Source organism: Copadichromis virginalis, linkage group LG20 (assembly GCF_057382275.1).
Source record: "Copadichromis virginalis isolate Kocher_CV1m ecotype Utaka linkage group LG20, C_Virginalis_male_GT1.1, whole genome shotgun sequence".
Taxonomy (NCBI): domain Eukaryota; kingdom Metazoa; phylum Chordata; class Actinopteri; order Cichliformes; family Cichlidae; genus Copadichromis; species Copadichromis virginalis.
Window position 1 is genome coordinate 591,436 of NC_140637.1, and position 27,491 is coordinate 618,926.

General features: G+C 40.2%; 4 protein-coding genes across 5 annotated transcripts in view; 3 read left to right on the forward strand and 1 right to left on the reverse strand.

Annotated features, from left to right (window-relative positions):
* Window positions 1-47: 47 nt before the first annotated feature.
* On the reverse strand, window positions 48-5,065 carry capza1b (capping actin protein of muscle Z-line subunit alpha 1b). Its single transcript, XM_085443430.1, has 10 exons — window positions 4,982-5,065; window positions 3,434-3,497; window positions 3,248-3,299; window positions 3,007-3,070; window positions 2,519-2,725; window positions 2,362-2,441; window positions 2,064-2,142; window positions 1,910-1,981; window positions 1,740-1,802; window positions 48-1,478 (listed from the first exon to the last, which is right to left on the reverse strand). Exons 1-10 carry the CDS (start codon window positions 5,018-5,020, stop codon window positions 1,338-1,340), a joined length of 861 nt encoding a protein of 286 aa, XP_085299556.1. The 5' UTR covers window positions 5,021-5,065; the 3' UTR covers window positions 48-1,337.
* A 318-nt stretch (window positions 5,066-5,383) lies between these two features.
* On the forward strand, window positions 5,384-13,193 carry LOC146683879 (acylamino-acid-releasing enzyme-like). Of its 2 annotated transcripts, XM_085444115.1 has the most exons (23): window positions 5,384-5,601; window positions 6,081-6,210; window positions 6,301-6,427; window positions 6,528-6,615; window positions 6,819-6,894; window positions 6,989-7,080; window positions 7,463-7,537; window positions 7,651-7,788; window positions 7,925-8,016; window positions 8,123-8,163; window positions 8,343-8,464; window positions 8,583-8,643; window positions 8,733-8,830; window positions 9,004-9,055; window positions 9,185-9,273; window positions 9,446-9,584; window positions 9,899-9,982; window positions 10,453-10,533; window positions 11,124-11,212; window positions 11,486-11,676; window positions 12,239-12,341; window positions 12,430-12,536; window positions 12,652-13,193. In XM_085444115.1, exons 1-23 carry the CDS (start codon window positions 5,590-5,592, stop codon window positions 12,755-12,757), a joined length of 2,193 nt encoding a protein of 730 aa, XP_085300241.1. In that variant the 5' UTR covers window positions 5,384-5,589; the 3' UTR covers window positions 12,758-13,193. The 2 variants fall into 2 exon arrangements, with proteins under 2 accessions (XP_085300241.1, XP_085300240.1); XM_085444114.1 differs by lacking the exon at window positions 5,384-5,601 and having other exon boundaries at window positions 5,784-6,210.
* Window positions 13,194-13,535: 342 nt separating this feature from the next.
* tlr9 (toll-like receptor 9) lies at window positions 13,536-18,214 on the forward strand. Its single transcript, XM_085444869.1, has 3 exons — window positions 13,536-13,591; window positions 14,286-17,294; window positions 17,390-18,214. The coding sequence occupies exons 1-3, from the start codon at window positions 13,571-13,573 to the stop codon at window positions 17,594-17,596; spliced, it is 3,237 nt and encodes a 1,078-aa protein (XP_085300995.1). The 5' UTR covers window positions 13,536-13,570; the 3' UTR covers window positions 17,597-18,214.
* A 310-nt stretch (window positions 18,215-18,524) lies between these two features.
* Window positions 18,525-27,491, forward strand: part of LOC146683881 (ERC protein 2) — a 165,848-nt gene continuing 156,881 nt past the window's right edge. Inside the window, exons 1-4 of the mRNA XM_085444868.1 lie at window positions 18,525-19,045; window positions 20,937-22,073; window positions 25,835-25,858; window positions 25,970-26,725. Coding sequence (XP_085300994.1) covers window positions 21,210-22,073; window positions 25,835-25,858; window positions 25,970-26,725 — 1,644 coding nt within the window. The 5' untranslated portion in view covers window positions 18,525-19,045; window positions 20,937-21,209. The remainder of the gene's footprint in view (window positions 19,046-20,936; window positions 22,074-25,834; window positions 25,859-25,969; window positions 26,726-27,491) is intronic.

The window sequence follows — 27,491 nt, forward strand, 5'->3', positions numbered from 1 at the left end:
GCCATCTAACTTTTTGTATCAGGAGCAGAGAACGAAATAAAACTCTGTCACGTTCAATCTCTTTATTTGAACAGAATGGGGCAGTACAGTATTGACGTTCACTGATCGGCACACAGTTTTGTATTGTAAGGTTTAGATACAGCACATAATATAGCTAACAAGTAACTGATCTGGAGTCTGCCTACTCAGAAGTGATGCAAAACAGTATATGATGTGGCCTTACAGAAGTCATTTACAGTAAGATCGTGCCTCATGTGGCAGCTGCTCTGTCCACTTGGCGCCGGCCACTACACAAACAGTTTGTTGCAGTTAACAGAGCGATTTTCGAAGACTCCCAACAAAAACTTGTGTATTAAAATAGATATTTGCATACGTGGATGGGAAGATGGAGATCTTTACCATAGGAAAGAGATTTTGGCAAATAAATCTTGGTTAATGTGAGTATATAAGTTTTCCTCTATACAAAGGAAAAGCTGTACAGCAATGAGGGTGTTGCCAAAGTAAGAACAGAATGTATTGCAGATGCAGCGTCATAGAAGTTGCTCTAATTTCAGTCGTCATAGCTTGCATGGGTGGAGAGACCATACATCAGTGGATCACAACAGAAAACAACATTCCCTTGGCTGTAACACATACTGACAACCACATAGGTGCAGGAACAGAGCTATGCTAAGGATTGTGCCATTTTTAAATGTTTGCAACAGGAATAAATATGCTTCAGTTTTGTTTGCAGTGTGTAACTAAGCCCCATGTCCCTTCAAAAAGACTGCCAGCTTGGTATTGGACAGTCACGGCAGATAATGGCTACTCAATATTTTGATTTTACTCATGTACTCGAGTTCTAATTCATCGCACCACAATGACACAAAATCTCTTAAAAACAAACCCTGATAGGTGATGGTGTGCTTGATTTCTCTCATGAGCTGCTTTGTGCATCTGGGTTCCTTCTGTGTGTGCTGAGAACTGTAATAGTTCTACATCAGTTTTACTAAGAATAAGAATATATACACACAACTTCTCATACTAGCTTCTAAGAAGGTCTGTGATCCTTAGATGGCTGAGGAAATTTACTTAATGCTGCAGTCCTGAGCACAGCCCTGTCCAAACATACAACCATTTTCTCTAAACCATGATTATTTCCATAATTGAACATTCCTGCAAACAGACAGACATCTGTGCCTAACAGTCCAGACACCTTTAGTTATATTTTTTTTGTGTTTTCTTTTTTTCCTTGCCCCATATCGATATAGTTTTGCTTTGGTTAGTCCTTGCGCAGGTACAGGTGGGTTGTGGGCCAGCAGGAGCATGCATCTCCCTGGTCAGTCCCCGGCCTTGCTTTAAGCATTCTGCATCTCCTTGCCAATCTTGTAACTTAGAATCTTATTCCAATCAATCTTTGTGCGTGTGACAGGCAGCTGACGACGCAGGGCCTTAAAGGTCGTATCAGACATGGTCTGGTAGTTCTCACTGATAGCAGTCTGAGGGAGCAAAAGCAGAAGGGAAACAAACATCAGTTGTGTTTACATTATTGTATTTTGCACAACTCTGTTGCTTGTGAAGCTCACACACAAGAATTTCACTCACATGTGCTGTACCAATGTACCTGCACATGTGATGTGACAATAAAAGTGATATGATTTGATTTGATGTTTTTCCTTTTTTAAAAATTCAAAATGTTACAGGTAACACTTATTTTTAAGGCAGTACATAAACCATGTAGTCAGCAAAAGCTAGCTCACCTGGTAGTCATTTTCTGCATTCTCAATAATGTCAACAAATTCCTTAGCTGTCTGGATCTCATTCTGTCAAAAAAAAAGTGAGAGACATCTTTTGTCTTCACACAAAGCTGTCACAGTCAGACGACTACAGCGCACATTGTTGACACACACAGACTAATATTTGTACTTACAGTCACTGGTATGGAGTCTTCTACCTCCTTGTGGCTAACCAGTTGCACATTCCCATCTTCATAATAGTGCACCTGCAATTTAAAAAAAAGTTCATTATCAAACCAATATTTTGCAACAATATTTCTCCTTATTTATGACAATGTGTACACTGACCTGGATTTTCAATACTCCTACCACCTGAGCAGTGGACTGACCAATGGTAAGCTTCCACTCTGACCTGCAGCGACCATTCCTTTGTCAGGGAAAATAAAAGAAGACTTGTGTTACAAACAGGATCATCAGGAAGCGAAAAGCACTGAATAAGTACCTAATATTCCCCCTTTACCCAGAAGACTATATTTCTAAGCATTTCTGTGACAGAGCCACATTATGAAAAATAAAATATTCTATTATATTTAGATATATTCACATATGCATTTTTTATCTGCTGTTTTCAGGATGTACACTATACCAAAAGTTTTTGGGTTGAAACTGATGTCCTTCAATGCAGGCTATGATCGTTTGCTGACCATCAACTGTTTTCCCATATACCTGCAACACATAGATGTTATGGGTAAACAGCAGGCAATGTTGTCTATAATGACCATATTGTTTTAAATGCACCTTACCGTACAGACTCCAGTAGGGTAGTGCTCTTTGACATAGGCACTAAGGGCAGTATCACAGGCATCTCTCCAACTTCTCAGGGCTGTCTCTCCTTCGTATGGCTGCACGTCGCTCACTTCTTTCCTTAGGTGGTCGAAACGGAACGATAAACAGTTGCGAGGATCGAGGAAATGTCCCTGACCCAAGTCACCATGCTCTGTGATCAGGACCTTAAATGAAGGAATAAGAAAGAGTGAATAACGCTGTTGCACGTATTTGCTCACCTAAAATGAAAACGACTGCACTTGAACCAAGATTTTCTTAGTTGCCTGGTTTTATATTTAGGGCTCATCAGAAAATTGTTTTAGGGCTGGAAATAAATGCACATCACACAGAAGTACTCAGATCTTTCTCATGATCAACTGATGAATCAAAACGTGATCAACTAACGCTTCAGGGGAGCCCAAAAAATGATTGATTGAAATGAATGATTTCAAAAGTCCCAACATACCGGCTCATCATATCCCTCTAACTTGGCAGGTGTAAATTGATCCATGTTGTACTGGGCAAAGGAGCTGGAGGAAGAAAATCGGCAGAAAAACAAAGTATATATTAATAATATGGCATCAAATGTATTTCAAAAAAGTGCCTTAAAGATATAAGGAATGACAAACATCTCTGAAATGAAAAATTTCCCATATGGAAACTTTTGTAACCCATTTCCTGAATATGCGTAACTAAGCAGCACTTACTGTGAAGCCCCCTCCCTAAGAAGATTGTCATTGCTGAGGAGAAGCCGCACATCTACAAAGAGTAAAATAAACCAACGTTTGGATAGATATCTCAAGAGACAGAAAGTTATTCTTATTGTTCGAAGCAAAGTATAATACATAAGTCAGTAATATTATCAAAGACATCTTTCTACATCTGCTTCTTACCATTGAAGACTTCATTGAACTCTCCAGGGGGGGCATGTGTCACAAAGTTGGCGGCTATGCGGACCTGCAGACAAAAATTTAATGCCACCAATTAATTCAGCCATCAAAGTAATGAGGGCTTTTTCTGACTCAGACTGGGCCTTTGCAAGGTCCGTATACATGGTAATTCACATTACAGCATGTGATGTGGAATAGGCAATAAGCTTGTTGTATTTTTTAAGCAAAACAAAACATGATTTTCTCTCATTTATTGCCATTTTATAGACAAAAATATCTTATGTTTGAGTAAATGAAAACCTATTTTACACAGTTTAAAAAATATATAATAACATTTTATTTCATGGGAAAGGTAGGAGGGGATTTCTACTGAGGTCTACTGGTTCACTGCAATCCCACATTTTCCTGTCATTACCCACTGGATCTTTAATCTCTCACCTCCCTGGTACAAAGTCTGTAATATCGGAACGACTGCCAAACCCAGACTTGTCAATGTCTGATTAGCCTGGCGTCTGTAACCCCCATGTTGTACTCATTCTGGCATTTATTAGACACGTTTGAAGGCAAATATTCTGTACAGTGACTTGGTTTCAATCTGTGGGGTAATTCCTAACATTCTTGTAGCTTTTGCCATTTTGGCTCAAGTAAGTAACCACATTTTAACAAATTTAACATTCCAATTAACAATCGGTTTTGTTACTGATTTTGAATTAGGTTGCTAGCTTTTCTTGTGAAAAAGTCAGTGTAACTTTAAAGCTCCCATGTCTTTTGCAACAGTCGAGACTTTAACCTAGCAGAGAGCAAGTTTTACTAAATAAAGGACAGACTGTCATTTGAAGTGGACACTGAATTTAAACACTGCTTGTCATTTCCTCGTAAGCAAAATGTCATCTCGCCCTTTGTTTTCCTACCTGAATGGCAACAGATTGATGTTATCAGAAGAATGTTGTCGCCACTTTGTCTTCCTGTTCAGATGCCTTACCCTACAGCAGTTACCCTTTCCCAAAGAACGACAATGCTGAAATGCATGCCTCTAACTGGCGTTGCGAATAGTGACACCGTCAGGCTTCATCTTAACTCTAGGCACCTGAATCCTGATCTTAAGTCATGTGATGCAAACATAAGTATTTGAGCTGCAACTGAATCTGTTTGACCCAGAAATCGAAGGCAAAGTAATGGTAGCTGCTAATGTTAGCGAACGCTATAGGAGGAACACACAGCCCTCTCTGTGATTATCACTGGCATGGACATTGTCACACTAGTTGGAAACTAGTCGTGATACTTTTATTTTAATTTAATTTTTATTCTAAACATTTTTTCAGCACCAAAATGGTTAAACCCTCAATGAATGGATGTTTGCTTCTGTAGCTGCTAGCCAACTAACTAGCGTTGGCTAGTTAGCTCACGGTAGCTTAAAACAGAAGTTTATAATTTCTACATCAGAACAAAAACTACCATTCTCTTTCCAAATTTCACATAAATATATAACAGGTGAGCCCATTTATAAATGAGAAAAATGTTGCTGAGCAAAGAATTAAAGAGTCTCCAAACCTTCTCTTCATCTGACAGCGGCTCCTCAAAATCAGCCATCTTGGCTCTTTGTGACCCCACCTACCACAGCTGACTGACAAGACCAGAGCAGTAGCTGTCATGCACACAGGGATTAAATAAAAATACTACTCATAAAGTTATGTAATCACCTATTTTCCCCATATACGTTTCTCTCTTATCATATACAATTAGATAGTTAAGATATTTAATTTAACACTATGTAAAGTAGTGTAAAAGTAGTTTTAACAGTGCAAGTGGGCATCTAAAAAGTTCCTTACTTGCTGTGTGCTGCTTCCTGTTAAGTATCACAATAGCAATTGTTTTACAAAATAAAAGTATATGCTTAACACCTCTGTTTAGTGAACAGCGTTCTAAGTTGTCGGCAACACATTTTAGAGTGCTTTTATTCGTTTAAAATTAATATGTATTCATTAACTTAATAACGATGCTTTGATTCATTCAGAAACTGTTTATCAAGTATTTTATTTGTTAAGGGGCAGCAGGAAGCGGTAACGGGTACTTTATGGCTCGCTTTGTAGTGGCGCTTTCATTCTTTGTGCCGCTAACTGGTTGATATTTACAGACTAGCGACACACACCGTTGCTATTATGGAGTCGCAGGTATGATTTAAGTGGAACTGACGGCTGACGTTGATCATGTGTGGATTTTGTGTTCAAAAATCTGTTACTAAATAGGTGCAAATGTGTTGCGGGCGGTAATTACGCTGTCACGATCTTTTTGTAATAACTGACTAACGTTAGCCAGCTTCCGAGTCAAGCTAGCAGTCGGACAGTGATTCAGTTGTTTTCTTCTGCAGGAAGTTCCTGGTCATGTGGATACTGTTAAATCGGACAAATGCTACTCGAAGCAAACAAACTGTTTTAATTGGTTTCTTTGTCGAAGGCATGGGTGTTGCTTTATTTTGACATATGTTTAACATCTGGTTTCCTTTTTTTTTAGCGGTAAATAGTGAGTGATAGCCTACAAACTTTACCCTGATGGTTAGCCTCGTAGCAACAAGATGAACAGGGCATTGTTAGCTGTTGGACAGCTTCTGTCACTGAGACGTAATGTGAGTTTTTCTGCTGTGTGCTGTCAGGTGGTAACCAGTGCGAAGGAAATTGCCAAGCTCTATAAAGAGCTCAGCCTCTATCCATCTTTGACCAGAGCAGATGTGGGACCCGTAATCACTTCTCAGTATGGAGGCAAATACAGCAACATTTACACAGGTACACCTAATGTGCTGCACGTAACACGGTCAGATTTGCATGTAATGATGCACGTTAATTATATTTTTATGTGGTTATTTTCTTCTGCAGAATGGAACCAGCGGGATCTGGAGAGGAATGAGACTGTTAAGTTTTGCAGGCAGTACATTGTATTTCACGATGACAAGTCAGTGGTCTACTCTGGAGCCTCGGGAAACTGCACTGAGATCAAAGGAGAGTATGTATCACTTTCATATTTGATCTATTGTTTGGCTACAAATACTGTCATACTTTCTGAGCAGATACAACAATATATTCTCATTTGTGTCTCCTGTCAGGGTGCTAAGTAAGGATTCTCCTTCTGGTGAAATGAAGGCAGTTGTCAGAGAATGCACGGTTCAAGGGAAAGATAAACAGTTTCTGGAGGTGTGTGTCTGGCTCAGTGTCAGCACTGAGTTTCACACCTGCTCTTTATTTGTCTTTGTTCCACTTTAGCATTTTATTTCTCCTACTGTGTTAGTCTCTTATTTTCCATGGCAACACCATGGGAAACTGTGTGTTAGCTTACATTAGAAAAAATTGGACTTTAACTTGAACGTTCTTCTACTTACCTGCTTGTGGCCTTTCAGATCTGGAGTAAAAACATTAAGGTGAAGAGCATAGATCTGACAGCCTTAAAGAAGCATGGCAAAGTTTATGAAGATGGTAAGTCATCTTGTTGTAAAATCTTTGGTGCTTGTTGTTTTTCCTAAATATCTTAAATTTAAACTTTTGTGTGTGGGTTATTTTTCATCCTTAGACCAGTTTGGCTGCTTGGTTTGGTCTCACTCTGAGACCCACCTCTTATATGTGGCAGAAAGAAAAAGACCAACAGCAGAATCTTTCTTCCAGGTCTGTTTGTATTAAAACAAATTAAAAAGCATGAAATATATGTTGGATTCTGGAAAAATAAAAAAAATGAACTAATGACTTTGACATATTTGCACTCACACCAAAGAGATGAAAGTACTCTCAAAAGTCGTTGAATGTCATTGAAAGAAAGCTTACTTTTCAGTCATAAACAATATTGTAAACTTATTAAAAGATATGTCTTTTTCCTTGCTATTCAAAAGCAAAATCCCATAACAATACTGATTGTTATGCAGTTGCAGTGGAGTGTGTTTACTGTCTCCTCTCTAGAGAGTTAATTCACTGTATAATTGAATGTGAAACAACAGAAATGACTAGTAGTTAATAAGTATTAACCATTCTATGTTCCATATTCTCCTTATAGACTGAGTCTCCAGAGTTGTCTTCTATTGGAGATGAGGACGAGACCTTGAGAACTGAGAAAAAGGAGGCTGTAAAAGTGAATGGAGCTAATATTCCCGAAACTGAAAATATTTTCACAGTTCAAAGGTTTAATTCTGGTCTTAAGTTCTTTTCCTCGTTAGTTTAAATTTTCCCATCTTCTTCCTGCAGGGGGAGCAGTTTGTCTTCCATGAGGACTGGGGAGAGACTTTGGTTAGTAAGAGCTGTCCTGTGCTTTGTGTTTTGGACATCGAGGGAAGCAATGTTTCTGTGTTGGAAGGAGTGCCTGAAGATATCTCACCAGGGCAGGTTAGTGCAATAGTTTTTTTTCTTTTTTCCATTTGGTGTATGCTTTTCTTTAATGTTTACACTCTTCAAGTATCCTCATAATATTTTGTTCTTTCTCTCTTTTACTCTTGGTATCACACTTTTTCTGTATTTGCAGGCATTTTGGGCTCCAGGTGACACAGGTGTGGTTTTTGTAGGCTGGTGGCATGAGCCTTTCAGACTTGGCCTCAAGTACTGCCCCAACAGGAGGTGATGACAGTTTACAACGATCAAGTCAGACTGCACAGCTGATCAGTCATAAATACCCTCATAAGCTAATACTGTAAGTCGTTTATGTTTCATTTTTCTCTGTCAGGTCATCTTTGTTCTACGTGGATCTTACTGGTGGGAAATGTGGTGAGTGGATTTGTGTTATTTCTATCATTCAGACCTATTTTATGAACACAAGTTAAGTTGAAGTTATCATATCCAGTTAAGTAGAGATGCAGTTCCACTTATGTTTAATCTATTGTGTTATGGACCCAGCTGTAAAAGGTTGTTCATGTACATATGTATGTGTTTGTTGTGCCCATCAGAGCAGCTTTCATCAGGCACCAGCGCAGTGTGCTCTCCTAGGCTTAGCCCGGACCAGTGTCGAATTGTCTACCTAGAGTGTTCTGTCTATGGACCACACATGCAGTGCAACAGGCTGTGTATGGTAAAACTGAATCTGGCCTTTTTTCAACCAAATGTGCTAACTTTCCCTTCTTATGAAATTAGCTTTCCTTAAATTTCTGTTCATTGGCTTAGCTCTTGCTTTTCTCTTTTAATACTAGTATGACTGGTATACTAAGAAGACCTCGGTGGTGGTGGATGTCGTGAAGCGACCTGGAGAGGGTAGGGAATACATAGTGGTCACCATTTTTTTTCTGTATATAAAACTGCATATATTTATATTAAAAAATGATTAATGTTTGGCTGTGCAGATGGCTTTACCGGTATCTACAGTTGTCAGTTGTCCCCTCAGTGCTGGTCAGCTGATAGTCAGCGTGTTATTATTTCTTGCCCTCAGCGCAGCCTCAAGGTAAAGTTACTGTCTGGGAAATTTCTTGATATTGTGAGGGGAAAAAATACACATTAAGGGTTAATATCACCTTTTTCATATATATTTCAGTTATTTAACAGTTTGCAAATAATGAGAATTTTTCGTTTGTATGCAAAAAAAATGTTATTGTCATATGTTTTTGCTCTTTTTAGGATCTCTTGATGGTGGATATAAGCACAGGGAGCATCACCTCTCTGACTGCAAGTGAGTCACGAGATATACTTAGGGTTTTTAAGTATTTGGTTAGTTAGTTAATAATAACCTATATTGTTCTAGAACCACTTCAGTGTGTGTTTTAAGCTGTTTCTAATGGTGATCATTGTTTGCCTTTAGAGTCTGAGGTTGGTAACTTGTGCCTGCTGAACATAGAGAGAGATCTGATGGTGGTGAACTGCTCTTCTCCCAACAGCCCTCCAAATCTGGTAGGATCAGCATTTTATAACACACACACACACACACACACATATATATATATATATATATATATATATATATATATATATATATATATATATATATATATATATATATATGCAATTTTTGTGACACAGCTGGGGCTGCGTCACTTACATCAGTGCCATTTCTTTTGTACAGATGGTGGGTTTCCTCCCAAGCAGGGAGTCCGAGGAGGATGTTGTCTGGGTTACTCTGGAAGACTCTCCAACGTTGCCAGAAATCGATTGGAAGATTTTGACCTTCACCCCTCCTCCAGACCAAGACAACAGTCAATATCGTAAGATGGTTAATAGCATCTAATCTGAAGTCATTGGAGATCGTTTTAAATGTAGTATTTTTCCCTTTTTTTTTTTTTTTTATCTAATGAGCCAAACTCTTAAAGTTCAGTCGTTTTTTTTGGTAATCAGTATGCCAGCAGTGCAATTAGTTTCAATGTTGCTATGCTGGATAAAACTAGCTTGGGAATGCTTACTTTAAGTTGGTAAATATTTCTTGAATATTTATAATATTTGGGTTTACACCTCTAAAAACTGTTTTGTCTTTTTTATGTCAGAAAGGCTCACAAACTTCTCTTAAATCTTGCTATTCTAGCGGGCCTTGATTTTGATGCTCTGCTGATCAAACCAAAGGAGGTTAAGGATGGAGTGAAGCTGCCTCTTATCGTCATTCCTCATGGTTTGTTTCTTTAATTTTGATTTTTAAACCATTATTTGTTTTCAGTAGAGACAAAAATGGGAGTATTTATCAGTTGTTGTGCAATGTTTACTTAGAGAAATATACCAGAAAAGCAGAATCAATATTGTAAATGCTCTGTATTAATAACATACATGAAATACAGCTACATTTGAAAGTAATAACCCTGTGATACTAATCCATTTTGGATTTACTTTTAGGATTGAATCTGTTTTGGGATTTGTTTCCTTTCAGTCGAGAGCTATTGCTGATAAGATTGTGGTTGCTATGACGATAGTGCGCTATTCTGATACCCAAGAATAGTCTTTTATGACACAGCTTGTAGTCCATGCAGTAGTAATACTGTAAATACTGTAACTCTACATGCATATTACTTTCATGCCTCACTTGAACTATGGTTTCAAACACTCAGGCAATAGTTTTTAACACAAACTCAATATTTATCTCACTAGGTGGCCCTCACTCAGTGATAGTGGCTGAGTGGGGTCTTTCCGTTGCTGTGCTGTGCAAAATGGGCTTTGCTGTATTACTGGGTAAGTTCTTATAAGAATGTGAAGTAACTAGACCTGCTAAGAGAACAGTCGTCCCTAAATTACTTTAATTTAGACTATGAAAACATGAATGATTCTCTTTCTCTTTAATATTTGGACTGGGGCTTGGAACAGCAAATTCAGGGTTTTTCCTGGCTCAAAATGGGCACTTGTGGGGTGACTACACATGTAGCCATAATTGGTCACCATGTATATAAGGCAAAACATATGCATTAATGTACTTAACACAAGTCTAAGCAGTTGCCTCTTATTTTAGAGAATTTGATAAACCAAAAGTGATTTCATATGTTTATATTAAACTTAGTTCTGGTGATATATTTATAGATGGAAGGCCTCTTTGGTTGGCAATATAGTTTTTTCTATATTAGAAAAGTCTGTAATCTGGATTTTGTGTCCAGTCATTTCTGTAGTACTTCCACTTGCTACAAACAAAAATATCCAGCACTAATGGTTTTATTATTGCAAGATTAAAAAAATAACCATGTCACTTTACCATGTTACATTATTTACATATCACAGTTATTGTCAGTACATGGATATCCCAATACCCCTAGTGTGCTTTATACTTTCAGTGAACTATCGTGGCTCCATTGGATACGGCCAGGACAATATCCTCTCACTGCTGGGCAATGTTGGCAGCCAGGATGTCAAAGATGTTCAAGTAAGTGTCCATAACTCTCACAATATTTTTCATGTCATGGTTTTGAATATCTGTACATGCATCCAGTTGTTTGCTGCATGGTGATAGCTTTGTTTACATGACTGAGTTAATTGGTTTCGATATTTAGTGTTTGCGATACATTCTGTTTAAAGCTCATAACACCAGTTCAGTTTTCCCTCCTTTTGCCTTCTTCTCTCCTCCTACTTTTATTTTTGCTTGGTCCATGTGTCTTTGAAATGTTTTACATTTGTTCTCTGCTTTTGTCGCCACCAGTTTGCAGTTGAAAGTGTGCTGAAAAGTAACGACCTCGACGTGCAGAAAGTGGCAGTTTGTGGAGGCTCTCACGGGGGTTTCCTGGCCTGTCATCTGATCGGACAGTACCCAGAATTCTACAAGGCTTGTGTGGCTCGCAACCCTGTTATCAACTTGGCCTCCATGATTGGCAGCACAGACATACCAGACTGGTAGGTCTTGTCATGCATATTCTCACACTTTTGCCCACATTTGTTTATGCATATTTTTAGGGAACTCATACGCAACCGCATAACTGTGGCATTTTAGCAGCGACACTCCTTCTATTCAGTTACCACAGCTGGAAGTAAGAATGGGCAATAAAGCCAAAGACATTGAAAAATTACTGGGGACTGATCCTGTAATTGTAAATCCAATTAAATAAAAGTGCACTTATAGTAAATCTAATATCCTTTAACATATTGCAAACATGGAGCAAGAAAAAAAAGGGGGATCAGTATGTTTTCAAAGATCTCTCATATTAGTGTCACATGAAAATGCCAACAGCTTACATTACACTACTCTAACACAACAGAGGAAGTACTTTTGAACTTCCAGATCGGACATTTTTCACATCATGCCAAGATTAAAAATGAACATTAACAAAATATCGTTACAATTTATAGCTTGTAATGATATCAGCTCGGAGGGAAGTGTTCAAAATGTACACAAATACAAGAGGAACAGAAAATGGCGCAGTCAAGCAGTCAATTTGTGTTCCTTTTTTTTCTGCAGGTGCATGGTTGAGGCTGGCTATAACTACAGTACAGACTGTCTGCCTGACCCTGCTGTTTGGGAGCAGATGCTGAATAAGTCCCCTATTAGGCATGTTGCACAGGTATAACCTTGAAAATCTCTTGGGTTTGTGGATATGTCTTTGTAAGTGTTGTTGGACAATGAAGCATGAAAGGTGTTTTCTGATCTAGGTAAAGACGCCGGTACTGCTGACCATAGGAGAAGATGACAAGCGTGTACCTAACAAGCAAGGAGTCGAATATTACAAAGCACTCAAAGCAAAGCAGGTTCCAGTTCGGTAAGCGGCGTCCTGAGTAACGTGTTTTATTGCTTATGCCTGATATAGACGGGATAACTGGAGTCTTATTTTTGTCTGTTGTTCATTCAGTAATGCTCTGGTTTGTGTTGCTTAGGTTACTGTGGTACCCAGGGAACAACCACTCTCTTTCCAAGGTGGATGCTGAATCAGATGGCTTTATGAATATCGCTCTGTGGATAATTCAACACCTGAGTCTGTGATGATACATTTCAGATAAAAACACCGTATAGTGATTACGTTGCTGTTGCTGCCATGAAAGGATAGAATGACACTTTGTGTAAGGGATGTTACGTTCCTGTTTCAAGGACAGTGTGAAGTTCAAACTTAAGCCAAAGCATTAAAAGTGCTCTCCCACCAGAAGGCACTTTGTCTAAACTCTGCTTTACTTGTAATCTTTCTGTGGGTGTGGTGGTTTCCACTGGATGTCCAGTAAGTTTTAACAAAACACTTTTGATTGACAAACATTTTATTGATTGTTATTACTTTATGTAATCTTTACAATCCGTAAAGTCAAGGGCTTTACATCGTGTTGCTTTTGTTAAAGTCAAATCACTTTAGGCAACTTATTTCATATTCAGTCTTTTTAAATCGTGCCGTTTTGATTTCATTCACCTAATAAAGTAATTGTGAACTCACTGTGGTGTTTGAATTTTTACATGTTACTGATTGAGAGCATTCCTGAAACTAGTACTGAAATCGAATGTCATTTCTTTTTTTTAACAGAAGTTCTAGCTACTTGAGGAAGTCTTTCAATTTTTTTTCCCACCAATAGGAAACCCCCTATGAAGTGATAAAATGTGGCTATTGAATTGAGAAGTGATTCTCATGGGACAAATATTCTTTTGTGAAGTTTTTTTTTTGGGGGGGGGGTATCTCCCTTGTCAGTTTAAGAGGTCACATGGTTTGCATCAGACTGCTTTATACCTGACCACCTGCTTTCACTTCTGCATAATGAAAACTGCTTCTTGTGTGAGCACAGTCATCCTCTTATAACCTGTGCTCTTACGAGCACGATGCATACTTCACGCGCTGTGGTAAGTGACTTTTCATTATATTCTGTTTGAAAGTCATATTTCATTTTAGGAAGTCTGAACTCGCAGTGTAAACATTTACGTACATGTAAACCACCTGATAAGGCTCTATTAGATTTACGGTACTGTGTGTAAGTCTTGAGCCACCTCTTATTTTTTAAAAGCGCGCTTGTACGAGTCAATCTTTTTTCTCTCACTCTGAACTCTCTTAGACAAGCTTTCTTGTCATTTCAGTGATTTTCAGCCCAGTTCTTGTGTGATCTGGCATACCTCAGCCTTTTCTCCCTGCTTTCCTAACTAAAGAATGGCTACTTGACACCCCCATATTTCTAAAGGGTATGACTTTCAGACACTGTACCACTTCCTCTTTTGTCCAGTTCCTTTAAATGTTTTAAGGACACACAGGGATAGGTCAGTTTTTTTACTTAATGGCTCTCAGAGAATCACCTCGTTGATGCAAAAATACTATTTTATACGCGTTTTCTTTGCCATGAAATTGGTTCTTTGTTAAGTTGTCAGTTATGAATCTGTTATTTCATTGTCCTTGGAAGCAAAATGTAAAGAAATGAGGGGTTGTCCAAGACTTTTGCACTGTACTGTAGGATGCAGGTGGTGTTAATATTTTATTATGTATATTATATGGTATCCTCAAACTTGTTGTAAGCAACTGAATTTAATTTTGTTGACTTTTTTTCAGGCTCTGGTAAAAAATATCCTCATCCTAAGCCAGCTTTTTCCACTGGTGAAGACCATAAATACAAAATTTTTACCATGTGACACCAATCTGAATGAAACTAAAGTTGACTGCAGTGACAGACCACTCAAGCACGTCCCCTTCATTAAGGCTACATCTGTAGCTTACATAGATTTAAGCCGGACTAAGATAAACCGAGTATGGCCGCATGCTTTCACAGGTGTCCCAAATCTGCATACTCTAAAGTTATCGGGCAACTGTCAGCCGGGCAGTCCGAGAGCTCTGGAAGACAGGTCTTGCAGAGTGAAAATCTCCAGGTATGCTTTCAAGCCCCTACTAACACTGAAACATCTGGATTTGTCAGGAAACAGTCTTGCCTACATACCATGGTTACCAGCGAGCCTGGAAGTTCTTCATCTAGAGAACAACCAGATCTTCAACATTATCTACCCTCTAAACACTCCACATCTCGAAAAGCTCTTCCTCAGCAAGAACTGCTTTTATGCAAACCCGTGCAACCAGTCCTTTTACATCAGTGAAAAGGTTTTCCAAGAGCTCCCCAAACTGAAAAACCTCACATTAGGGTATAATAATTTGACAGCTATCCCTAAAGGACTGCCACTCTCACTGGAGAGTCTGGATTTAAGAGAGAATACAATCACAGAAGTCTTAGAAAAAGCATTTTTCAAAATGACTGCCCTGGAGGACTTAAATTTGGAGTGGAATTGCCAACGTTGTGACCATGCTGCAAGGCCCTGCTTTCCATGCCCACATAATCAGTCTCTAAAGCTACATTCAAACTCCTTTTATTCTGAAAACAGCTCCATTACCATCCTAAGTTTGAGGGGAAACTCTCTGAAAACATTTCCAAAGGACCTTTTCAGACCATTGAAGAAACTGAAAATATTGGACCTCTCTGACAACCTCCTGGCACATGCTATGCAAAATGGGACCTTCTTTAAAGAGCTAACAGGGGTCAAGTGGCTGAGCCTTATCTATAACTATGAACCACTGAAGACTTTTCCAGAACTTAATCTTTCCCCATATTTTAACAACATGTCTGATCTGCAATATCTTCTTCTGAGTGGCAACTTTTTCCTAAAATTTTCTGGTGAAAGCGTTGAAGTCCTCTCCAAGTTAAAAAGTCTAAGAGTTATAGAGCTGAGAATGAATTTCATTAACACTTTTAATATGACATTTGTCAAACAGTTACCCTCTCTAACTTCTGTTGACCTCTCCCAGAACATGCTTAATTTCCTTGAGTGCAGCTCAATTTCACGACCTGGGACTGTGGATGTAAACCTGTATGCAGGCTCTCTTCATAATCAACCTCTCACTCTAATGGATAGAGACGTCACATCTAGAAACAGTGTATGGGAAACAGACCCATTAAATGCTTTGGAAATGTTAGAAGACAGTGTGACAAATATCCCAACACTATTGGGCTTCCAGCACCGAGCAGATGTTCTGGACAAAAGATTTCCAGTAATTACATCACTGTGGGACTTGAGAAATTTTCATTGCAAAAATAAGCTGACATTTGACCTGTCTCAGAATGATATCGTGTACCTTAACAAACATGTGGTTTCAGGCATGGAGAATGCCGTTTGTTTAGACCTTTCCTTCAATTACATGAACCAGGCACTGAGAGGTGGGGTGTTTGAAGGTATGACACATTTAGAGTTTCTTAATTTGTCTTACAATAGGCTTGATCTTTATTATAACGATGCTTTCAGGGAACTTAATTCATCTCTGAAGATATTAGATATCAGTAACAATGACTTTCATTTCAATATGAGGGGCATGGGCCATCGTTTTGAGTTCCTTGAAAATTTGAATCAATTGGAAGCTCTAAGTCTGGCAAACAATGCTATTGGGATGCGAATCAACCAAAGGCTGATCTGCAATTCTTTGAAGTACTTTGACTTCTCTGGAAATCACCTGAACATCATGTGGGACTCTGACAACAACAAGTACACTAATTTCTTCCAGAACCTGACAAATCTAACCTACCTGGACATCTCCAACAACCATTTAAAATCGCTCTCATCTGAAGTGCTGAGTAACCTCCCAAGTAGCCTTAGGGCTCTCATCGTCAGCAGCAATTCTCTAAACTATTTCCCATGGCTAAACATCTCTGCACTTACCAGTTTACATTACCTGAACCTGAATCACAACTTCCTTTACAAACTGCCAAATTATGCAGTAATATTTGGAGTCAATTTTACCTTCCTGGACCTCAGTCACAATCGGCTCAGTTATATTCCTGAAGATTTCTTTAATAACGCAAAGTCCCTAAAACATTTGTATCTCAGTCACAATCAGATCAAAGAGTTGAACCGGGAGCATCTTCCTGTCCTCTTTAAAAATGGCACTCGCCTTGAGAATCTCACCCTGCATGCCAACCCCTTCAAATGTGACTGCAATACCTCCTGGCTTGCTGACTTCTTGAGTACTACACCGGTACACATTCCTTATCTGACCACAGATGTACGGTGTGAATTCCCAGAGTCTCAGCAGGGTGAGAGCATACTGTCCATGGACCAGCGTTCTTGCCAGGACATATATGGTAGTGTAGCCTTTGTTGCCTGTTCATTTATGACTCTGGTGTTTACTGTTCTTCCTTTACTGAAGCACCTCTACGGCTGGGATATGTGGTATTGCCTGCAAGTGCTCTGGGCTGGACACAAAGGCTACTCCCAGATAGCTGGGACCGATTCGCATTATCAATATGATGCCTTTGTGGTGTTTGACACCAGTAACCAGGCTGTGAGGGACTGGGTTTACAACGAGTTAACTGTCAATCTGGAGAACTCTGGTCACAGGAGGTTTTGTCTATGCTTAGAAGAAAGGGACTGGATTCCTGGGCTGTCATGTATAGAGAATCTTCATAATGCAGTATACAGGAGTGTGAAAACCATTTTTGTGCTGTCCAGAGGTGTTAACGGAAATGTGAATGGTGTGATCCGCCAGGCCTTCTTCATGGTTCAACAGAGGCTTCTGGATGAGAAGGTAAAGTCGTAAAATCAGCCTGTATATTTTCACAAATTTTGTGGCTGTAACTTAACCCACAATCCTAAAATTATCCCTAATTCTGTCTCGAAAAGGTGGACGTAGCTGTGCTGGTTCTGATGGATAAGATTTTTCCCAAACTGAAGTACCTTCAGCTGAGAAAACGATTGTGCAGAAAGTCTGTGTTGTCATGGCCGCATCACCCATGTGCTCAACCCCTTTTCTGGAATCAAATGAGAATGGCGTTGTCATCAGATAACCTCAAATTTTATGACAACAACATGAGTGAAAGTTTTATATAACCTACTTTTACATGCTAGCAGAGACAATCATGATTTCAAAGATCTTCCTCCTTCATATCGCTAAATATTAACAAACTTGACCTTCCATTAACATGCTGTCACATACATTTGGTTGGTGTTATAATTTTATTAACTCTTCCATATATATGTTATACATATTGTTCTTATTCCTCTGTTGGTTTCTCTGGGACGTCATTTGTTGTTATTGTTATTATGATCATTTGGATGTATTAGCTTAAATTTTCTTGATTTGTTTTATTTTCCTTTGCCGAATCCAGTGGTTTACAACACCTGTATTTGTATTTGCAGAAAATAATATCAGCTTTCCTTTCCGTTATATTTTGTCAGACGGAAGAACTTTTGATTGCGTTTATTTAGCATCTTAACCTGTAATTTACCCATTTTATTATATGTACTTTGCTCCACACGCTTAAAGTCATTCATTACTTTTTATGCAATCACGATGCGGGGGCGACACAATCCCATGGCATATCTGCTATAGGCTTGCGTGAATGCACACACTTTGGTGTACTGCTTATCAAATATAATATTTGTCTTCAGAGCACATTCACGTTTGGGTTGCAACATTAACTAAAGCAACGATATAAGAGAGCTTGACTTGATTTCCCTTGAGTGGCTTGATTTCATAAATACCAGCAACACTGAGCACTCCGCCGTCTACAGAATTTTACTTCTCTTCCGTTAAGTTAAGGGAGGAAATGAAACCAGCACTTGTTGCAGGTTACAGATCACTAAGGACTTCATTATCACCTACTTAAATGATCTATTTTTTCTGTTTGTTTAATGAGAAAACAAAATCATGTCATGTTTTCATCGTCTCTGTACTCTAGCTTGGCGGGATCTCTTTTCTGAGACCGAACCAGGACCAAATACAGTTATAGTTACTCACTGTAATTTCTGGTTTATGGTCTGTTGAATGCAAAATAGGATCGTGCCGAACAGCTGCACTTCCCCGATACACTTCAGAGAGCTCCTAACTGCACTGTCACAAGTCACCACATTTGTATTCCAGAATAGCCCGGTTTTACCCAATCACATGGTGTGATCTTAAATTATGTCTCTACATCTACTTCAAGCAAACTCACTTTTGTCTGTGTGGGCTCTTTTGTTTAAAAAACCCAACAATATTAAGTTCCAGCTGCTGTGTAGTAAAGGGAATTTCAGAGCTTTGGCTTTGCGTAATACCTTCCAAGTACCATTCCCAATTCATGATTCATAGGTATATGAAAAACAGGAAACCACCCAATCATGGCTCTTCGCGCTGCCCCACCACGGCTCTTCGTCGCGCACGCGCCAGCTGGGAGAGCGCGCCCACGCGGACCCGATGGCAGTACAGGTCATGAGCTGAGCTGCTGAGATCATGGAGCCTGCGCCGAGGTCGGACAGGGTACTGATGGGACTTTACAGTGATGGAGAGGTACCTGTACGGTAAGCTCGGGCAAACATTTGGGTGCGCACCTGGACTTTGTGGAATTATTAAAAAAATAAATAATTCCAACATGAAAACATTATTTCAACAAATTAAACTGTGTGCTTTTAGTTTTAGCGGCAGATTAATTATTATGTAAGGTACGAGTCCGAACTCATGTAGCCGTGTGCATACGAGCAAGAAACTAATCCGTCATGCGGTGGTCATAGTAGAATTATGCTCCGTCTCTGTCGAGGCTGCCCAATCACATGCACAGCGACAGTTTTACTCGTGCCACGCATGGAATACGGTTAGGTCTGCTCGGTAGTTTTTCCATTGAGGTGGCAGGATGTTGAGCTCCAGGAAAAGCCTTCCAAAGGACTGTAAATTATCATCCGGAACAACCGATCTATGCCGTTGCAGTTTGGGCGGTGATTCGACTTTTCTCTTCGCAGCAACAGCTGGCTGCAAACTGAGAAGTAAGTGCAGCGGCTTGTGGACCGAAATGAAGTGAGGCGTTGTCTACTTTATTTCAGAATTCCGCTCTTCCTTCATCTGTCCTTTCTCATTCTGCCGCTATGGTTTGACGTGGGAGCGTGCAGCGGCGTAAACTTGGCGCGTCTCCATGAATATGGACCAGTGACTTGTGATACCTCCATCTTAATGCGAATAATGCAAAAGGGCAAAGCTTATAATAGTAGCTTACCAAGCTACCTTGAGTAGAATTTAGAATTGTTTAGAGCCTGTTTGTAATTTTATTATAATATCTAATTAATAGAATAACAATATTTACTAATTATTGGCCACATTCCTCCACTGATATACCAGAAGTACACACAAATGGGTACCACTGAAGGTTCATGACGCTAACTTCATTGTCTCCACAGTGGATAAGGGATTGACAGCTATGTTATGACTGACAAGAACACTTAGCCAATCGCTCAGTTGAATCCTGTGTAGTGAGTCCCAGCACCCAATCCTCATGGATTAGAGGAGGGATTATGATGTGGATTTGCCTCTGCAGATTTGCAGACAGGCCCCCATTGTGGACTAGGATGATGCTGGGGTGCACTTACTTTGATATGGATATAGTCTTAACATGTACTACGGTGTCTATTTCTCTCCAGTTTTAGCTGGAGCCTAAGGTACAGGTATGTTGACAGCCTAGCAAAGCATAATGACAAATTTGCAATTGCACCTGAGGGACAGTTGGTAAAAATTGTTGCAATTTCCTATGTTCACTGCAGATTACACAATTTTGTTTTCCCTGCAGGTTAGAATCCCAGCACTTTGCAATAACTAGAGTTAGTGCTGTCCATGGTGCTGAAATGGTCATACTGGTCCATCTTCCTTTTTTTTTAATATCCTTTCACCATCTACTGCGTTGAGTGAGACTGTGGGAGGTTTTCTAAATATAATGAGCGAGAGTGTAGAAGTAGCCTGTAGTATACTGCACCACTAATGTGCAGTCTGCTTAGAGACATTTCTTTCCTGTCCTCACATTGTCACTCTCCCCTAATAAGGAAGAGCGAGGATTAGGGAGTACTTTAGCAATTGTAAGTCAAGTTGTAAAGCACTTTGGTCCGAACTCTTTTCCTGAAGAAGCACACTAATCCTGTACCTTTGTGTAAAAGGTTCTCTGGGGAATTAAATGTTTAATTTCTTTAAAATGTTCATTAAATAATTACCACAAACCATGAATTACATCAGCCTGGCTGTGACCAGAAGTACAGTTGACAGTATTGTTTGTTATATAGGTGTTGCTTCTAATGCTTGGTGTTGATTAGGTAGTTCTTGATTTAAATCATTGGTGTAATTTTATTTAGGTTGTACAGCTGCTTGTGTTGATGCAACCTTTAACTGCCAAATCAAATTGGTTTTAAATGATTTGTCTCACTTTCACCTTTTTAGAATCCATGATGTCCTGCACTGTAGCTGAAATTACAAGACCACTGACCTGTGTGTCTGGGAGACCTGCTGCCAACAGTGACTGCTGCTTTCCTCAAATAGGACTAAATAAAAGTCAGCCTCAAGCCCTAAACAATCAGTCATGGACAGGTGAAAACTGAGAGGCCAGTACGTGGCCTTTACTTACTCTGTTATCCACAAAGGACATGAGCATATTCTCAGCTTTAACAGTTTCTTTTCAGATGTTGTATTTTGCCATGTAAAAAAAAAAAGAAGATGCCTTTAAATATTAGAGCCAAGCCCACACAGAGCAAGCTTTCTGCTGCTGCAAAAGGTAGTGGGCACACCGATGGCAACTCATCTCATTCACGTTTCTCAAGGTCCCCTAAACACGGGAAAGGCAAACAGGCTGTAAGCTCAGCACCAGGGGCCCGTTCAGGGTTAGAACCAGGCTCTGTGTCAGGAGGTGTGCCTGCAACACCATCTAAACTGACTGGGGGACAAGGGTCAGTGTCAAGGCCAGGTTCAAAAATCAAAGCTGAGCCAGAAGCAGGCAAAGGGTCAACGCGTGGTTCAGCGACAGCACCAGGGGGTAAAACCTTGTCTATGGAGAATATTCAGTCTTTGAGTGCTGCATATGCCACATCAGGTACTATGTATCCCAGTGAGCGGGAGTCCTTGGAACCCTCTGGTGGGTACCCCAAAGGCACCATGACACTAGGTAGAAGTACCAGCCGCTCCTCCTACACTGGCCGGACGACAGCTACCGGAAGCAGCCCAAACATCACATCTTCTGGGATGCATCACTTGTCAGATCCTTGTGGAGACCAGAGTTTTCTTTCTGGAGGGACTTCTAGTTTACGGCGGCAGTCTGGAAGACTCACACAGATAATGAATTCGACTGGACGTGGAGAGGTTTCCACATTTGATCTCCATTCTCAGCTGAGGGATCTGCAGAGAGAGAACAACAACCTGCGAAGAGAACTGGAAGGAGGTAGGGATGGAAGGACAGGCCCCAGCATGAACAGCGTCAACTTTTGGAGCCCAGATGTAAAGAGAGAAAAGGGCGTGAGGCGAGAGGAGGGAGCGAGGAGCTCCATTGTGAAAGACCAGCACAGGACAAACCAAGAAGATTTGCAGGTGAGCTTGTTTCAAAAATAGCTGCATAAATAAAACAGACATTTTCTCCACTAAACACAACACTGCGATACTATTACTTCACATTTAAGGTTCTCAGTGTAACACCCATAAAACTGTTGCTGTTATTGATGGTGAACGTCTGTCAGTCTTGCTTGTGGCTAGTGTTAGCACTTGCCAAATCAGCAATGAGACATACATGACGCAGGTCTACACTGACGTGTTGGCTAATTGCCCCTGCCTTCCATCGCCCACAGCTCGTACTGCAGAAAGCAATTTTTACTTAAATCTTTGGTTTGTACTGTTACATGATTCAGTATTGGCTAAATTCAACACTGTTTAGCATATTATATAAGCTTGGGTCATATTAGCTGCTGAAGTCATTTGGCAAGATAGGAAACTAGCATTTTATAATTTGTTAGCTGTAATGCAGGGGTGTCAAACTCAAATCCTAAGTGGGCTGGATCGCTAAATGTCAGGCCAGGTCAGATTTGACCCTTTGTCAGGTCATTTAGCTGTAACGTTAGCAGGGTGACAAGCACAGGTTAGCCAGCTAGCTTTAACTTAACTGCATGAATCTGTAATGCTAAGTTTGTAGCATGACCTTATTTAAGCCACAAAACCAGACAGGGGTCCCATGAATTAAATGCCATGCCTCAGTCACATCCTCTTTTGGCCAAGGTTACTCGAGCTTTCTTATTAGGTAATCATTTAACACTGGCTGACCTGCTAACATGGATTAATTACTAGCTATGTTACAGTGGTCCAAAATCTCGCTGACAGAGGTGACTCAGAAAGTCTGGTAAGGTTGTATGTTTGAAATGAAGTTACAAACTGTTCAGACATTGGCATTAAAAAGCATTAAAAAGTCAGTCAACAGAAGCCTGCAAATATCTGTTACAGTAAATGCTGCATTTTTGATTTTACTGAGGTCTTAGTTCTTTAAAATGACACTCTTTAAAAAAGCCTGAATGGAGTGTCTGCTCGCACACTCCATTCAGGCTCTTTGTGCTGACCCACCCATTTCCTCTGCATATCATGCCCCTCACTTCACTTCATACCTTTTGTTTCTGACTTCAAGGTTGCACTGAAAGGCGTCTGTGCGGTTCATTTATAATGATGTTTGCGAGGCTCCCTGTGTTACCATGGGAACGTGCACTAGTGGCATCCACTCCAAGTTTCTAAAAACCCTCACATCTACTCCTGAAGAGACAGTGACTAGTCCTGTCCTGTGTCACCTGTCCCTGGAGTGTGGGCCATTCAGTTCGAGGCATTATCCATTTGTCTGCCTCACTGAACAGCTACTGGATCGTATCTATTATCCCTTCATCTGAATTCTTTGTGTTTTTCATCCTGACAGTATCTCCATTTGCTTTTTAAGCTTTTTTTCCCTTCACGTGTCTGTTTTTCTGATGGAAACACCTTAAAAGTCGTTGTATACAACATGAAACTCATCTAGAGTCTCTCACGCTAAGAAATCGCTGTAGCAACTCCACTCCCAGATTTTTGTATTGTTCTTTGAACCAAGCATGCAAAAACCTTGATCATATCTTCCAAGTCTCCCATCTGACTCCTCCTTCTTGTAACCAAGGAGCCACCTCTGCATTCATATTTATAGCTTTTTTCATCGCACATTGTCACAGAGTGTGAGGACACTGTGACACATACACGCACACCTACACACGCATACACACATTCTTCTCATTTCGAAAGCAGCAAACTTTATAAAATAAAGCAGACTGTGTTATTTGCACAAGTCACGCTGCAGCACCCTGCCCTCAAGTGAAGCTCGTAGAAGTTAATATAAAGAAAATGCTCATTAGCTGTTTGCTGGAGCAAACCTTTGGGCTTGATCACGCCCTGATTTTTAATTTGTACAGTATTTTTCTCGTGAGCGCAATAATAACTTTAAAAAAACCTGTCGCCTTGTTCTGTCTTACTCTTACTTGCGCTGTCCCCGAGCAGCTACTGATGCACACACCTAGTTAAGCTTTACCTCATCACAGTTTTCAGTCCTGACTAGTTGTGAAATTCCTCTTTTTTGTCTCTCCCTCTTGACCTTTACTATAACTCATAAGGCTCACAGCCCACATAAAATATAACATGTAAAATCTGAAAAAGACTTCTTTTAAAAAACCCTGCTTTTAGAGAAAAAAGCAGCTGTATCACAGGGAAGATGTTATTCTTAAGCTTGCTAATCTCCCGTATCGCCTCCGTCTCCCCTCCCTTCTTTCAGCCTGTCACTTTCCACCTCTTTTTTTCTTCATTTCCCCTGGATATTTTCTTTCTTTCCTTTTTGCTCTTTGAGAGACTGTGGAAAGAGTTCAGTCTGGCATGAGAACTTTGTTATTAGCATAAGGAATGTCACCTCTTCTCTCAGCAGCAGTGACCAGTTTTGTCCCCTAACCATCTGCCTGTTTTGCTTATGTTTGCGTCGGCTGCGTGTTTGTGTGCGTGCGCAGTTGCACGTGTGTATTTGTATCTTGGTTGTGTACGTGTTTGTGTGTAGGGCTCTCCTCCCACTCCGACTTAATATTCAATGCTTGTTGTTGCATTGATTATCTGTGTTCACCCTCGGCTGCCTCCTACGTCTCCACTCCGTGTCCTTGGCTCCATGCACCTTCTGGACTGGAAAAAAGAGCTTAGAATAATTGAGTAAAATAAGTAACACCTTCACACTGATTAGAAGATTGTAATTTAACTTTCTGATAAATCATTGTCTCAATTTTGTAAGTTGCTGTTTGTGTGTGTGTGTTTATTTAGACTATACTTTTTTTGAGCACAGTTACAATTTCATGTGTCTTTTTAAGCACTGATTGAATTTCCAATCAAAAACCAGGAAGCTATAAAAGCAAACGAACATAATATATTCTGTGTTCTTTTGCCTTGTGTGCTGCAAAAGCAGGAATGTCAAAAGAAATTGGTTGCCCCCAGCAACACACGGACATTTAGCGGTTAGTTGTTAAAATGGTAAATATATTGGCGTATTGGTTAGTCATTGCAGCGGAGAACCTCCGCAGCCTTACGGTTATGAGTCAAGTTCAGCAAATTTTGTTTAAACCCACAGAATTTATTTTAAGTTCCAGGTTAAGCCCTGCCAAGGTTTTAGATGCATTTCCATTCTTTATCGTGAAGAATTAAAAAATATATTTATGAGCCTATAAAGGTTCCCCCAGTTGTTCTATTGATTTTAGCTGAACGTTAAAGGTTTTCAAGGTCTCAACCTAAAAGTCAAATCTTGGACAATTATATGAAATGAATACAGGATTTTTGTTAATAGTAATGATAAGAAGAGAAAGAAGATGAAATCACTTCACAAAGACACAACTTTTTGTTTTCTTGCTGTCTCTGTGTTGCAGTCTGTTATGATATACTCACAACTTCACAAACCTTTGAACTTGGGAGGAGTAAACTTACTGTTAATTTGAAATATGGATGCTGACTCTCTTTAGGTCATTTTACAATATTCATAAATTTGTTTACATCAGTTGATTTTTTATTTCTATATGGAATTCCTTCGTACTTGAAACTCTTTCTCAATCCTGTTGCTCTACTTGCAAGTAGCACAAAAGGAGCTTTTGTGTTCTCCATGTGCTTTGAGGAGAAAACCCGACCCCTTGTGGTCATAGTGTGTAACTAGTCTCCAAGAGCTTTGTGAATTAAGATGTCTAAATGAATCTAGCGAATGGTTATTTGTTCCTATCATGTCTCACTTTTGGCTTCTCATGTGTCTTTGTGTCTTACATCATCTCTCTCTGCTGCAGCCTGGGAATAACAGAAGAAACAAGGTCTGTCTTCATATACCGTCCCATACTTTACATATGTGTGTTTTCACATGTTGTGCAGATTTGCTCATGTTTATTTAATTATTGAATAAATGGGAACTTTGTCTTTTATAGCAGCTTCCTTTAACAGTTCAGGAGCTTCAGGAGGAGCTGAGGGCTCATAGAGAGATGAACAGTCGCTCCCAGCAGCACCGTCAGCAGGGGAACTCCTATCGAGAGCTCCATATGGACCAGGACCTCAGAGGGGGACTCAGCCCTGGCCACAGTCCCAGACAAAGCCCCAGCAACCTGCAGAGTCCTGGACCAAAGAGCAGCCCTAGAGCCAGCCCATCCAACACCTACAATCCAAGGCAACAGGAAGCTGACATCATCATTCACAGCCCTGGATACGGCTGTAACACTGCAGTAGCCGCACAAAGAATCAGCCCAGCTGACACCCTTCAGCGTGGGCTGAGGAGCAGCCCAAATCAGCCTCTCTACAGTCCTAGCCAAGGTCCCGGGATTGTACCCAGCTCTGGTTCTCTTCACCCTTGTAGTCCCTGTCAGGTGCCTGGGTGTGACGGCTTTTCCTCACCTCCTCCCCTGGTTCCATCAGAGGAGAACTTCTTCCAACTGCAGTCAGAGCACGAGCGGCAGGCCAAGGAGCTATCCCTGCTGAGGAAGACCATGGAAGAGATGGAGATGAGAATTGATTCTCAGAAGCAGACGCTGGGCGCCCGGGACGAGAGCATCCAGAGACTGTTAGAGATGCTTCAAGGCCAAAGCCAAGGTCAAGGTCAGGGACACTGGGGACGGGGACAGCGGACAGGCATAATAACCATGGCAGCACAGGAGGCTGAAGCCCAGCTGGAGAACGTGCATTTGAGAGAGGTACACTTTTTCCTGCTGATATTTATACACATCTGAACCATTCATCTGCACTGTCAGAGCAATTTTAAGAGAAGGCTGAGCATTATGCACTTTACACTTTAGTGTAGAATTCTCGCAGGTTGAATCACGGTACTCGGTTGAATTTCCTGAATTACCTTTTGATTTAACAGTCACTGAGTCAAATATCCCTCATTACCAAATGAAAATCCTTGGCAAGTTAAGCCACTGTACGATCATATGCATATCATAAAACATTAACACAGCATGTCATTTTCAACACCAAAACATTGTCTGTTCTGTAGGGTTTTAAAAACATTTTCACTTTAAAGCTGATGCTAAACTATTTGTGTTGCTAATGGTAATTGATGAGATTACACACTTGACTTAGGTGTGCATGCACGCCTAATCTGTATACATTTGTGTCAGTTTCTATGTATTAAGCAAAATGTGGGAGCAGGAATCAGCTCAGCAGGTCTTATCAATGGGCCAGATTAACATACGGCGAGCTCTAAGCCTGCGTTGAGCCATGCAGTTTTATAATCTGTGTGTACGTGTGTCCTCCTGAGTATACTCATATGGTAGCTGAACAAACAACAGTTTCTGTGCTGTTTGCAGCATTTGATATTCATCTTTAATTCTGCAGCCCATGACTTGTTATGCCTTCAAATAAATACTTAACTAGATAAATCAAAATTGAGTTTAGCCAATGGAAAAACAAACACTTCTTCAGGTGCTCATACGTCTCTATTGCCCGTTGTTTCTTTTC

What these genes read in the sequence shown, in the direction of transcription:
- capza1b (XM_085443430.1), bottom strand. Translation starts at nt 5,020, where the DNA reads ATGGCTGATTTTGAGGAGCCGCTGTCAGATGAAGAGAAG. An exon ending in CTTAGGGAGGGGGCTTCACA is followed by an intron (nt 3,071 to 3,247) that starts GTAAGTGCTGCT and finishes TTCTTCCTCCAG; the next exon opens with CTCCTTTGCCCAGTACAACA. An exon ending in TAGAGGGATATGATGAGCCG is followed by an intron (nt 2,726 to 3,006) that starts GTATGTTGGGAC and finishes CCTTCATTTAAG; the next exon opens with GTCCTGATCACAGAGCATGG.
- LOC146683879 (XM_085444114.1), top strand. Translation starts at nt 6,003, where the DNA reads ATGAACAGGGCATTGTTAGCTGTTGGACAGCTTCTGTCACTGAGACGT. An exon ending in CATCACCTCTCTGACTGCAA is followed by an intron (nt 9,056 to 9,184) that starts GTGAGTCACGAG and finishes GTTTGCCTTTAG; the next exon opens with AGTCTGAGGTTGGTAACTTG. An exon ending in AGCACAGACATACCAGACTG is followed by an intron (nt 11,677 to 12,238) that starts GTAGGTCTTGTC and finishes TTTTTTCTGCAG; the next exon opens with GTGCATGGTTGAGGCTGGCT.
- tlr9 (XM_085444869.1), top strand. Translation starts at nt 13,571, where the DNA reads ATGCATACTTCACGCGCTGTG. An exon ending in TGCATACTTCACGCGCTGTG is followed by an intron (nt 13,592 to 14,285) that starts GTAAGTGACTTT and finishes ACTTTTTTTCAG; the next exon opens with GCTCTGGTAAAAAATATCCT. An exon ending in AGAGGCTTCTGGATGAGAAG is followed by an intron (nt 17,295 to 17,389) that starts GTAAAGTCGTAA and finishes TGTCTCGAAAAG; the next exon opens with GTGGACGTAGCTGTGCTGGT.